The sequence below is a fragment of the Bos taurus genome, chromosome X (genome assembly GCF_002263795.3).
Source record: "Bos taurus isolate L1 Dominette 01449 registration number 42190680 breed Hereford chromosome X, ARS-UCD2.0, whole genome shotgun sequence".
In the NCBI taxonomy this organism is placed as follows: domain Eukaryota; kingdom Metazoa; phylum Chordata; class Mammalia; order Artiodactyla; family Bovidae; genus Bos; species Bos taurus.
The window spans coordinates 125,267,008-125,281,104 of record NC_037357.1 but is presented as its reverse complement, the minus strand read 5'-3'; the positions used below and the strand labels follow the sequence as shown (position 1 = coordinate 125,281,104).

At 36.2% G+C, this 14,097-nt stretch overlaps 1 protein-coding gene across 1 annotated transcript in view; it reads right to left on the bottom strand.

The window, feature by feature from the left end:
- Nucleotides 1-929: 929 nt before the first annotated feature.
- BEND2 (BEN domain containing 2) overlaps nt 930-14,097 on the bottom strand; it is a 63,842-nt gene continuing 50,674 nt past the window's right edge. Inside the window, exons 22-25 of the mRNA XM_059883893.1 lie at nt 13,103-13,215; nt 10,758-10,974; nt 7,975-8,175; nt 930-4,857 (exon numbers count right to left, since the gene is read on the bottom strand). Of these exons, the coding sequence (XP_059739876.1) occupies nt 4,661-4,857; nt 7,975-8,175; nt 10,758-10,974; nt 13,103-13,215 (728 nt within the window). The 3' untranslated portion in view covers nt 930-4,660. The remainder of the gene's footprint in view (nt 4,858-7,974; nt 8,176-10,757; nt 10,975-13,102; nt 13,216-14,097) is intronic.

The window sequence follows — 14,097 nt, the reverse complement described above, 5'->3', positions numbered from 1 at the left end:
GTGTCTCTTGCCCATCTGTGTTGGTGTCCTGAGATTTAAACCTGTCACCCGCCAATCTTTCAAATTAATTTCACTGATCATTTGAGATTCCCAATTATTCCATCTCAGAGTGAATGTGCAGGCGATTTTTTAATCATGGTGAAAAAAATTCATTGCAAATTTAACGTGAGTTAAAATAAATTGGGGTGAAGGAAGGAGTGACAAGCACTTTACTTTTCTACACAGGAGTGAATGTGGTTAGATCGCCACTATTGCCTAACGTTGCAAAGATATCACTTCACTAGATGTGGATATGGGCTATAAAGGAAAGTAAAAGCCAGAGCTAAACATTGAAGCCTTGCTGACCAAAATTAAAATATTGGCATATATTTAAATAAATATTAAAAGTATAAAATAATATTATATGCTTTAGTAACACTTGTTTTACCCAGGAAGGACAAAACATTTCCAAAGTTTTCAAGATCCCTACAGTTATACCCACAATGGTAAATTATTGTTACTGGATTAAACTATTCTGTTTGCTTATCAAGCAAGAAAGCAAACATTCTAACTGTGCCACATTAATGAACCTGGCTGCAAATGTTATCATTAAATTAAAAATGCTATGCAGAAAGTGTTAGTCGCTCAGTAGTGTCCACTTTGCCACCCTAAGGACTTTAGCCCGCCAGGCTCCTCTGTCCATGGGATTCTCCAGGCAAAAGTACTGGAGTGGGTTGCTATTTCCTTCTCCAGGGGATCTTCCCAACCCAGGGATCAAACCCAGGTCTCCCACATTGCAGGCAGATTCTTTTATGATCTGAGCCACCAGGGAATAGGTATAGATGACATTAGTAAAAGTTCTATAAAATTACATGAAAAAAAAGCATCTATTAAGAAAACAAGATGTTTATTTATTGTATTTATTTCGAAAACAATACACTAAAGATATATTTATCAAAAACAAGTCTTATGAACAGGCATTTTAAATGTTTAATATTGGACTAATACAATAACAAAACTGACCTGTGAAATTTTGAACATTGTTGTTGTTCTGGATACAAAAGGTATAATTTAGTTTAAATAAGATCTGAAACACCTTTATGAAACTTATTTTGCTCAATGGGTATGATATTAAAATTATGTATATATGGAAGTGAAGTGAAAGCTACTCAGCTGCTCTTTTTGACCCCATGAACTGTAGCCCACCTGGCTCCTCTATCCATGGGGATTTCCCAAGAAAGAATAGAATACTGGAGTGGGTTGCTGTTTCCTTCTCCAGTGTGTATATAACTATGACTCAAACTGTGGGGACAATTTTAAACACTTTTTAAAAAAATGTGCATTCTAATCTGTGCTATCTAATATAATAACCACTATCCACATGTGACTATTTAAATTTTAATTTTAATTAGCTAAAATGAGATACAATTTAAAAGGTAATTCCTACATCTAAGTAGCCACATCTCAAAGTACTCAAAAGCCACAGGTGGCTACTACCATGTTGGGCAATGTAAAATCATAGAATTTTGCCAACACAATGGAAAGTTCTATTGGACGGGGCTGGTCTAGTAACTAATGTAAACAAACACCATAATAGAGCTAACTATATAAATCTTGAAAAATTTCTGCAAATATGCAGTTTTTGTTTTTGTAATTCTACTTCTAATACAGGAAATATTTGAGATACCACAAAATACAAATCAAATTTTAAATCTGCATGTACAATTTGAAAGTTAACCTTGCCTAGGGTATAAATTAACGTTTATATATTAACTGTATTACTAATAGTTTGTAAAATTATTTGCAAAATAATAGTGAATAGTGAAGCCAAAGACTAATTTGGATGAATTAATCTGAAATTAAGAATCTGCAAAATTTTTTGGTTATATGTAAGCCATACTGCCCTTCTGAAACAGTGTAGCTTAACTCAAGCTCTGTACTGCAGAATCACTTGACATACTGAGTGTCAATACCAGCAAGTTCCCATGCTTGGTATTATGGTTCGCCTAACCAAGTATGGCTCTATGTCACTACTTATATCTGCATCACTAACACTTAGATTACATCTGTTATTAAGAACTAAATGTACTATTTTCACTCTACATTAAAACAGCAATAATAACAATCTAGCTTAACTCAAGCTCTGTACTGCAGAATCACTTGACATACTGAGTGTCAATACCAGCAAGTTCCCATGCTTGGTATTATGGTTCGCCTAACCAAGTATGGCTCTATGTCACTACTTATATCTGCATCACTAACACTTAGATTACATCTGTTATTAAGAACTAAATGTACTATTTTCACTCTACATTAAAACAGCAATAATAACAATCTAGCTTAACTCAAGCTCTGTACTGCAGAATCACTTGACATACTGAGTGTCAATACCAGCAAGTTCCCATGCTTGGTATTATGGTTCGCCTAACCAAGTATGGCTCTATGTCACTACTTATATCTGCATCACTAACACTTAGATTACATCTGTTATTAAGAACTAAATGTACTATTTTCACTCTACATTAAAACAGCAATAATAACAATCTAGCTTAACTCAAGCTCTGTACTGCAGAATCACTTGACATACTGAGTGTCAATACCAGCAAGTTCCCATGCTTGGTATTATGGTTCGCCTAACCAAGTATGGCTCTATGTCACTACTTATATCTGCATCACTAACACTTAGATTACATCTGTTATTAAGAACTAAATGTACTATTTTCACTCTACATTAAAACAGCAATAATAACAATCTAGCTTAACTCAAGCTCTGTACTGCAGAATCACTTGACATACTGAGTGTCAATACCAGCAAGTTCCCATGCTTGGTATTATGGTTCGCCTAACCAAGTATGGCTCTATGTCACTACTTATATCTGCATCACTAACACTTAGATTACATCTGTTATTAAGAACTAAATGTACTATTTTCACTCTACATTAAAACAGCAATAATAACAATCTAGCTTAACTCAAGCTCTACTGCAGAATCACTTGACATACTGAATGTCAATACCAGCAAGTTCCCATGCTTGGTATTATGGTTCGCCTAACCAAGTATGGCTCTATGTCACTACTTATATCTGCATCACTAACACTTAGATTACATCTGTTATTAAGAACTAAATGTACTATTTTCACTCTACATTAAAACAGCAATAATAACAATCTAGCTTAACTCAAGCTCTGTACTGCAGAATCACTTGACATACTGAGTGTCAATACCAGCAAGTTCCCATGCTTGGTATTATGGTTCGCCTAACCAAGTATGGCTCTATGTCACTACTTATATCTGCATCACTAACACTTAGATTACATCTGTTATTAAGAACTAAATGTACTATTTTCACTCTACATTAAAACAGCAATAATAACAATCTAGCTTAACTCAAGCTCTGTACTGCAGAATCACTTGACATACTGAGTGTCAATACCAGCAAGTTCCCATGCTTGGTATTATGGTTCGCCTAACCAAGTATGGCTCTATGTCACTACTTATATCTGCATCACTAACACTTAGATTACATCTGTTATTAAGAACTAAATGTACTATTTTCACTCTACATTAAAACAGCAATAATAACAATCTAGCTTAACTCAAGCTCTACTGCAGAATCACTTGACATACTGAATGTCAATACCAGCAAGTTCCCATGCTTGGTATTATGGTTCGCCTAACCAAGTATGGCTCTATGTCACTACTTATATCTGCATCACTAACACTTAGATTACATCTGTTATTAAGAACTAAATGTACTATTTTCACTCTACATTAAAACAGCAATAATAACAATCTAGCTTAACTCAAGCTCTGTACTGCAGAATCACTTGACATACTGAGTGTCAATACCAGCAAGTTCCCATGCTTGGTATTATGGTTCGCCTAACCAAGTATGGCTCTATGTCACTACTTATATCTGCATCACTAACACTTAGATTACATCTGTTATTAAGAACTAAATGTACTATTTTCACTCTACATTAAAACAGCAATAATAACAATCTAGCTTAACTCAAGCTCTGTACTGCAGAATCACTTGACATACTGAGTGTCAATACCAGCAAGTTCCCATGCTTGGTATTATGGTTCGCCTAACCAAGTATGGCTCCATGTCACTACTTATATCTGCATCACTAACACTTAGATTACATCTGTTATTAAGAACTAAATGTACTATTTTCACTCTACATTAAAACAGCAATAATAACAATCTAGCTTAACTCAAGCTCTGTACTGCAGAATCACTTGACATACTGAGTGTCAATACCAGCAAGTTCCCATGCTTGGTATTATGGTTCGCCTAACCAAGTATGGCTCTATGTCACTACTTATATCTGCATCACTAACACTCAGATTACATCTGTCATTAAGAACTAAATGTACTATTTTCACTCTACATTAAAACAGCAATAATAACAATCTTTAGGAGTTTACTACCATTCTCTTATTGAGAGGTTCTTATTGGAATACTGCCCATCACTTTACTCATAAAATGAAACATCGCCTATCTTCCTAATGCAATTCTGCCTTCCTTGTGGGCAAAAAAAGAACGTAGGTTATTTCTTTAAGTGTGAATACTGATCTACAATGCTACTACAACAGGCTAATTTTGGAGTTAATAACTTGAGAAACTTACAGGGTGGTACAATAGCAAAAAAGAAAAGGTTGGATGGCTAACATTTAGTCAGCTAAGTCGGGATCTTTTGGCTTGGACTCTGTTGAAGGAGCTGTTGGTGGAAGTAACTGTATTTCATATGTGGGCCACTCCAGGTTACATCTAAGACTATAGATACAACTATTGATAGCCATCACACACAATTTCCAGTCGTATCCATTTTCTGATAGATCACAAGTTGGGTAGATTTCCTGGAGAAACTCTGGTGGTAAAGTCCAAAAATATAACAATTAATTAGAAATCACTTCTCAGAGAAATGAATTTATTCAACCTTAGTACTATTTCTCTTTCTGTGAAAAGGTCATTAAGACTTTAATTAAAACACATGGACTGTAACTTTCATTAAATTAGCTGAACAATCTTTTCATCTGAAAGGATAATAATATGAAATAGCACCATTCTTCAATCACACACACACACACACACACACAAACCAATATCCCATCATCTTACTATGTAACCAGGATGGAAACCTTCTGCTCTCTTCAGTGCCCAATATAAACTTTCCTTATTCTTAAATTTATCAAACACACATCTAGCATGTTATTCATTGTATCATAAAGACATGCTATTAATAATAAGGCTCTAATACACCAGAGGCTGCAGTGTCTTTCATAATTTTAGAGGCAAGAAGCTGTGACTGCTAAATTCTTTGCCACTGCTTGGTTTATCTCAGACAAAAGAAATAAGAGTCTTTAGATCTTGCAGTTAAATGAAAACTTCTGTAACAAAATGTGACAGGGCAACATACCTCAAGGAGCACTCTTAGAGAAAGTGGGAGGACAAAGGGAAAGGTGGGGAAGACAGGTGTTAACCAGAAGAACAGAGCTGCTCTTAGATACTTTCTTAGGTAATTTCCTAAGGACCTTTGAGCTCTTAGAAAAAGATCTGGCAATCACTACAGGCCAGCATTACTTGGCTACATTAATGTCATCTGCTTTTCAATAGGATTAATAGGCTGGAAAAAGGGTAAACTATTAGGAGATCCAACCAGTCCATTCTGAAGGAGATCAGCCCTGGGATTTCTTTGGAAGGAATGATGCTAAAGCTGAAACTCCAGTACTTTGGCCACCTCATGCAAAGAGTTGACTCATTGGAAAAGACTCTGATGCTGGGAGGGATTGGGGGCAGGAGGAGAAGGGGATGACAGAGGATGAGATGGCTGGATGGCATCACTGACTCGATGGACGTGAGTCTCAGTGAACTCCGGGAGTTGGTGATGGACAGGGAGGCCTGGTGTGCTGCAATTCATGGGGTTGCAAAGAGCTGGACATGACTGAGTGACTGATCTGATCTGATCTGATCTTGTCAGTAATTTTTATATTGATTACATGTTGAAGTGATGATATTTAATATATTCTGGTCAAATAATATAGATTTTTAAAATTTAAATAACAGGCTGGGAAATCAAGACAATGCCATAAACACAGTGTATGTCCAAATTTTTTAGCATGTCATGTGACAAAGTAAAAAAGCTTTCATATTCAAAGGGCTAACAGATCAGTGGTAGCCTGGAAGGAGGCTTTAGTGGTATAACACTGGATTCAGCATCAAGTTCTATCCTGCTTCATATTTTTATTAACAAAAAAGAAGTTATGGAAAGCAGGCTTGTCCCATCTCCCAAAGACAGCAAAACTGGGACAGATAATAGACTGGAAGACAAGTACCTGCAAAGCTTCCTATTGAAAGCTTTTATTTTATTATTGACTGCAATGAGGAACCGAAATTGGTTGGTTGTTTCCCAAAATGTATTATCTGAAACATTAGTCATAAAAGTTTCTTGGTGGGGAAATATTTTGGTTGTGCACATAAGAAATGCTTAACTCCAGAGTTAGTCTCCACTGAAAAATCCCACAGTAAAGAGATATGGTGAATCAAAGGTGACAGATGCCGGTGGGAATGCCTGCTCTGAAAGATTTGCTGTATTAGAGGACCTAATGTACTTCCTATTGCTATAATAGAAATGGAGGGGAGAGGGGCAGGAGTAAGGGTTGTTTGCTCATTACAAATATACAGCCTATTAACTTTCTCCATATGGACCATTCTCTAAAGAGATCTTAAATTATAACTGAGCTCTCAGAGAGCATCACATACTAGTTTCTTATATGACATCAATATCTTTGGCTTCTGGACATATTTATCAGTGACTACTAATTTCCAGAAGAGTTCCCTCCAAATTATAAAATCTTAGGATAAAAAGTGAAATGAGAATAGAAGAATAATGAGGTTTACCCATTGCTGATACCAATCAGCAATCAGCAGTTAAAACACATTTTTTTAATTAGAAAGATTATTTCTTCTATAAACACCTTCATTTCCAAACTGGTTACAAACTGTTCTTTTTTTTTACTGTAAGGTAAGAGGAAATGGGTTTTGATTTTTTGCCTGGTGGGTTAGTTCAGTGATGTTTAAACTGCAAGTTGTGACCAATTTCTGGGTCGTGAAATCAGTAATAGCAGCACTTTTTTTACTAAAAGTTAATAGAATAGAAAATATTGAAACATAACTGTTATAGAAAGAGTAAGTTTTGTTTGTGAAATTTTTGCTTCAGTTTTTTAAAAAATCACACACACACTGAGTCACAATGTAAAACATATTTCTTACTATGGGTTGCAATAAAAAAAAAGTTTGAAAACAACTGGATTAGATGAGATAGCAAATGCTTACAAAAGGTGCTGTAAGTCAGATTTCTTTAGTGTAGTGTGAAACACAAGTGTTCTTCAAATCTGATGGATGTGCAACGTGTGATATGAAGGCAGGAACCAGCCAACTGAGATTAGGCCAGGGCTCAGAACTGTATCTTTGCTGGGTACCAGTGACATAAGTAAGAAATATTCTGTTTACTGCTTGGTCTAAATTTAATATTTCACAGAGTTGCTGCTGGAAGCTTTATTATTTCATCTATTTATGTCATAGATAAAGACTATACTATGCTCATGTGCACAAGGGAAAACTAGCAAATTAACCTCCTGTACTATTGTTGACACTTCTGCAAACTGATAAAGCCCAGCAGCCTTCAATTTTGATCCCCAGTAAATGAAGGTGTTTGAGTTTCCATTCATCTGGCAGTCCATACCAGAAGTCACAGTCGATAATGCCTTTCCTGTTCTAATAATGCTGCTCAAGACAGAGCAATTAGCCCCGAGAACCCAAAGGCAAAAAGAAACACATTCATGAACCTGCTCCTGTCACACCCTAATGGAATTAGTAAAAGAGCAGCCTCTCTCCTCAAAACTTACACAAACTGAATAAATTTTTCTTTATCCTCTCTAACACACTTTGCTTTTATTTATTCTCACATATTCAACATGTAACAAACCTCGAAGAGCATTAATCTTATTGGCGTTCAGGGAGTACACTCCAAACTCCGTACTGCCATGGACACTATTTATCAGGACTTCCTCTGTGAACAGGCTGAGAATAAGGTATCTGGCTGACAGATCTGGGCGAGACTTCTCTTTTGCTGTCATCAGAAGTGATTTTGGCATCTGTATATTTCTACGTGGATCTCCAAGATATTCTAGAAGCAAAAGAGAAAGAAGATGTCGATTTTCATGGCAAATGTTAGGTTCAAGTTTTTTAAAACGTTGTAATAGAAAAGTTGATTTTGCTGAACTTTCAAGGCTCAAGAATTTGAGAGCTTGCATTTCCCCTTGAGTGTGGATTAGTGGATTTAACATTCATTAGCAGGATACACTCAAGGGGATATGCATTCAGCATGCACAATGCACAAACAGCGATCTTGAAGTCACCTCAGAATTCTGCCTATTACACTGTGCTAATGAATTGGAAGATTCAGTATAGTTAAGATGTCAGTTTTACCTAAGCTGATCTATCAATGGAATGAAGTTCAAATAAAAATTTCTACAATTAAAAAAATGAGAAATTGAGAGGCTAAAAAAATTAAAGCTTTAACTTTTTAGTGTATCATGAGACAGCATTAGAAATGAGACAGGAATCACTCCTGATACAATGGTACATGCTCTGATTGTTAAGAGAACAATTCAGTACTCTGCTACCTTTTAGGATATAATCAGTTTTAACATTACATTTGGTAACAAATTCTAAGTAATTATTTAAAATTAATTTTTATTGCATCAAAAATTCTAACTAGTTTTCCTTAATTGTTTTCCTACTTATAAAAAAGGCTTTTTCAAAATTAAGGATCATGATTCTTACTAAAATATTTATAATTTTTAAATGTAGGGTTTTTTATTTGGTATTGTTTATCATTCAAATATCAACAAACTTATCTTAGAATATTGTATTTTAGATAAGTTACTTGAACTTAAAAATAAATTTTAAGCCTGTTTTTATTTCTCAACTCTATAGCCTAATCATTACCGTCTTTCTTCAGTCCATAGTGATTAAATTAACCATACTTAAAAATATTATATTGTACATATAACAAAGAATTACTTGTTCAAGAAAATATATTAGACAAACATATGATTCTTACAATAAACATATTTTTCATCTTGGAAATCCATCATTTAAGGGGTGAGAGTATAAACTGTTGAATCACCCAGATCCAACAATTGGCAAGAGAGATTAAATTATTTTAAAAATTCACTCAGTGGGTCCAAAGACTTAACATCTGTAAGGTTAATCTAGCAATATATATTGAGTTCAGAAAAAAAGGTAAATACTATTTAACCTGGTAATTCAAATTCTGAGGATGTAATTTAAAAGAATCCAAAATATGTACAATTCTTCTTTTTTGGTGGCATGATTTTCATGATTGATGATTTTCTCTAAAAAGTCCTCAAATGAAAAACAAAAAATAACAACAAAAAGAGGGAAGTAGCTAAATAAATTATGTTATACTTACTCAATGAAATGTTATATGCCTGTTAAAATGAAATGATTATGAAGACTGGATATTCTTAAGGAAAAACATATATTTAAAAGAAGAGTAATTATACGGAGACCATAAGTCTTTAAAATGTTCATAAGAAAAAAATGCTGGGAGAAAATTAAAACATCCACAATAGTTTGTTAAGGTATCTTAATTGTGGAAACTTTTCTTTCCTCCGAAATATATTCCAGTTTTCAATAAAATGGCGTAATAGACTACACATAAATTGTGATGGCTGCCTGGCTCACCATCTGCTTAGCTGTCCTGTCCTCTGATTCTAGCTGAGTCAGGGTCAGAGACCTGTGACCTAAGCTGCCCAAACTGGATTCCCTCTCCTGGGAATCTGAACAATGACAACAGAAAACTAGAACCTAAAAATCATGGAAGATACAGACACAGAGCCCCAGAGATATCAGTGGACCCCAGATGCCATGGTCTCAGGGCTGCTCAGGCTCCTGCCTGTGGCTGTGTGTCCTCTGCTCCTTTTAATCTAGGAACTATTCACCCAGTGATTTTGTTGTGGTGGTATAATTTGACCAGAGTTTGTTTCCATGGTGTACATACAGCCTTATTATAATGGAAAAAATATACTATAAAGATACATTATTTAAATAATTTTGTCTGATCAGATTCATAGGTAATAGTCTACTTAGGGCTGATATGGAGGGCCAGGGAAAGACAGAAAACAGTTTTCCTACCTCAGGTGCCACTAAATTCCAGCATCCTGGGGAAAGGCAATGCAAGGTGTGAGTGCACAGTCACCTACAGAACCCACTCTACTTGACACTAACAAAGCAGGCTATGCCTCCACCACTTAGCTAGCAGTGAGGGCCAGTGTTCTGATGAACGAGATTCATTAATTCATGCAAAAACACTTTATGAAGCATCTACAATGTGCCTGGCACACACAGAGCAAGACCCCGAACTGCTCCTGGACCATCCAGCTGTAGCTCCTCTTTTACCTGCAGAGAAAGGTGACTAACCTGAGAGAGTTCACACCAGTCAAAGGAATCAGCTGAGAACCACTTTTCAAAGGAAAAATACTAGACTTAGTTTAATGTTAAAAACTATCAGTCTCAGAACTAGGTCTCTATAGTTCATTAACCACAGATACAAGAGATTTAAGTTGTTTAGCTTTCTCATGAAAATTTTCAAACACACATAAAAGTAAACAGAAAAATATAAGCCCCACAAATGTATCACTGAGATTCAACATTTATCAGCAAGAGAATTTTAACACTCACCTAGTGTTTCAGAAGAGACTGCTGTACCATCAGTGGAAGGTTCTTGAATTCCTTCAGGGAAAGCTCTGCTGTTCTGGGGAGAATTCCCATGTTCTCTTGTTTCTGAGATAGCTTCTGGCTGAGAAACCTGGAAACTACTTGCACCGTCATCACCATCTCTTTCATCATTCGAATCTCTTTTGTGTTTGGTAGGCCCTCCATTCTTATCAACAGTTTTCTGTTGAAACACAAAATTGTATCTATAAACAAAGTCCCATAGTGGGAAAATACGGACATGCTTCATCATCTACCAGAGCCCTCCAGGGTGATGAGGAAGCAACTGTTTCTAATCAGCTGGGCTGAAGCACATGAATCCTGTGTGGCATGAAATAAAACTATAGGTGGATTCCTCCTCCAGCTGCCATGACTCGCTGCTTCTTGGGGGACTTTGTTGTTGTTCAGTCACTCAATCACTGTCTGACTCTTCCTAATCCCACAGACTCCAGCACACCAGGCCTCCCTGTCCTTCACCATCTCCCAGAGTTTGCTCAAACTCATGTCCATTGAGTCGGTGATGCCATCCAACCATCTCATCCTGCCCTCAATATTTTCTAATATCAGGGTCTTTTCCAATGAGTAGGCTCTTGGGGGATTTAGTAGCAGTCTAATGAACTAAATGGGCTTCCCTGGTGGCTCAGTGTAAAGAATCTGCCTGCCAATGCCAGAAACGATTGTTCAATCCCTGAGTCAAGAAGATCTCCTAGAAAAGGAAATGGTAACACACTCTAATATTCTTGCCTGGAGAGTCCCATGGACAGAGGGCTACAGTCCATGGGGTTGCAAAAAGAGTCAAGACACCACAACTTAGTGACTAAACAACAACAAACAACAGTTGTTGGCACAAAATAAGTGCTTAATGAACATATCATAAATAAATGAATACATGAGTTTCTCAAAGATGACAACTTTGAGGTTGTTTTTTCTTTTTTTTCTCTTTCCCCAGTGGTCTTCTAATCTGGCTGTACATTTGAGCATTTGAATTACCCTAGAGATCTTGTGTTTTCTTAAAGCAGTGCTGGGGCCCCACTCACGGCAAATTCAACCAGAATCTCTGGTGGAGGGAGTGGGAGAGCTCCAGCATTACTTTTTTTTTTAAGTGACTCACATGTTTTTAACATACACCTAGAGTTGACCACTGCTCTAGGTTAGGGCTTCTAGAACTTCAATGTGCACAAAAATCACCTGGGGGTCTGGCTAAAATTCAAATTCTGCTTCAGTTAGTCTGGTATGAAACTCAAGACTGCATTTCTCACAAGCTTTCCAGTGCTGCTGCTGGTCCACGGACCCACTTTGAGTAGTAAGGACCTATCCTTCCTCCTAATTAAGGACACAGCAGGCACTGGCAGATGCTGCTTCTCTTCTGATGCCTAAGCAATATTCAAATTACCATTTCCAGGCAGTATCATAATTTTACATTCAAATGTTTAAGGTGTAATTTTTGTAGGATATAAAAGGGAATGTGAAAAATAAGCAGATTTGGTTTCATACAGATGGTGCTTGAGTTATCACTGAAATCAAGCCATTCACCAAGAAAATATAAGCTCAGCTACAAATATTCTTGGCAAACAGTTTCCATCAACTTACTCTAGAGACACAGGAGTGACTAGATATGGTGAGAATAAAATGGAGGCTTTAGAGAGGTGGGTGGAAGTTAGGAATTGTCATTATGTTAAATGCTTCATCAGAAGGCAATAGACATGACTCTCTTCCCTACTGACCTGTTTGTGTTTAAAAAAAAAAAAACAAAAAAAAACTCAAATGCACTCTGAAGACAGGATCGTGAGAGAGAAGTCAGAGTCCCACTTACCATGTAGCTATACAGATTATAAAATATCTGTGAAAACTTAACCTCATGATATGCATCATTTTCACCAGTTTCTGCCATCACTGAAGGTGAACAAGTAATGAAGTACCTTCCTTTTCTTCTGTGCCATTCCTAACTACCATTAGAACAGCTAAGTAGCACCACAGTCTGCTCTTTTATGTGTTACTCAGTGGGATCCTGAAAAAGACTTGCCAAATATCTTTGTAGTTGAAATCTTTTTCTGGTGTAACCCTTGGCTTGAAATATACTAATTATAACACTGTATTTATTTTATCTTTAGGATATTTTTATGGGGCATAAAATGTCAAAGAGTTAAATAAACAGACAGGATGCAAGAGAACACACCTTGCCTCTAAATTAAATAAACAAGAATTTGAGCACATGGACTGAAGATCTTGTATGTCAATACAATCAGTTCTGGAGTTGTATGCAGTATGTACTTATACAGCAGTGACCATATTTAGATAAAAAAATCACTTACTAGTATTCTTGAACTTAAATTGCAGATCAGAGAATTGACACTGGAAATACAGGCTTGCCACTCTTCTCCATGTTCACTCAAATCATAGTTGGGAAAAACTGCTGCCAGATGTTCTGCAAATAGCACCAAGAATTCACGAAAATTAAGAGGGAAAGAACAAAGAAACTGACAAAAAATTTTATTTAAAATACTGAAATTTTCTCTTTCTCATTGTCATTCTTTTCTCTAACTAAGAGTTTAGGAATTCTACTCAAAGAGGATGCTTAGCTGAATATCTCATTTCTTCTAATGTGCAATTCCCTAAAACACTGACCTAAGGAGCCCATGATGAGGTTTTGGTGCTTTAGAGAAAAAAATGTGTTACAAAAAGTCAATTATTTCAGGTGTTAATACCCTTTAATAACCCTATGGATAAATTAGATCTAAACACAGAAGGAAACCTGTAAGGAGAAAACAGTATTATTACAAACATTATCACATCATGATCCAGTTACTTGTGCATATTACATGTCTATCTTCCCCACAAGCTACTCCCTCTGCCTAGAATACTCTTCCTGTTTTCTTTATGTAGCTAAGGAATCTTTCTAAATGTCTTGTCCTTAGGAAGTCCTCCCTAATACCCTCAAAGTAGGTGCTCTGCTCTCTGAGTTTCCACATTACCACACTGGAATGGAATTGATCTGTTTCCCCAATGTGCCCCTTTCTAGACTGTGAACTCCTGTGGTCAGAACTACTTATTCATTGTTGTATTCTTAGTGCCTATGAGTTCCAGGACCTCCATACACATTACTGGAAGACAAGAAGGCAGGAGGCCAGAGTGGATTAATTATGAGATGCTATTTCTGTGTTGTCAGTTCCTAGCAATGAAACGTGCTTTATTTTCCCACTTTTTCTTATTTTGGCTTTTTCTTTATTTTTTAGTGCCAAGTTTCAGCACTGAAGAATTGACCTAGTATTAACCATAAGCAACTATAACCAATAAAGTTTAAGAATTG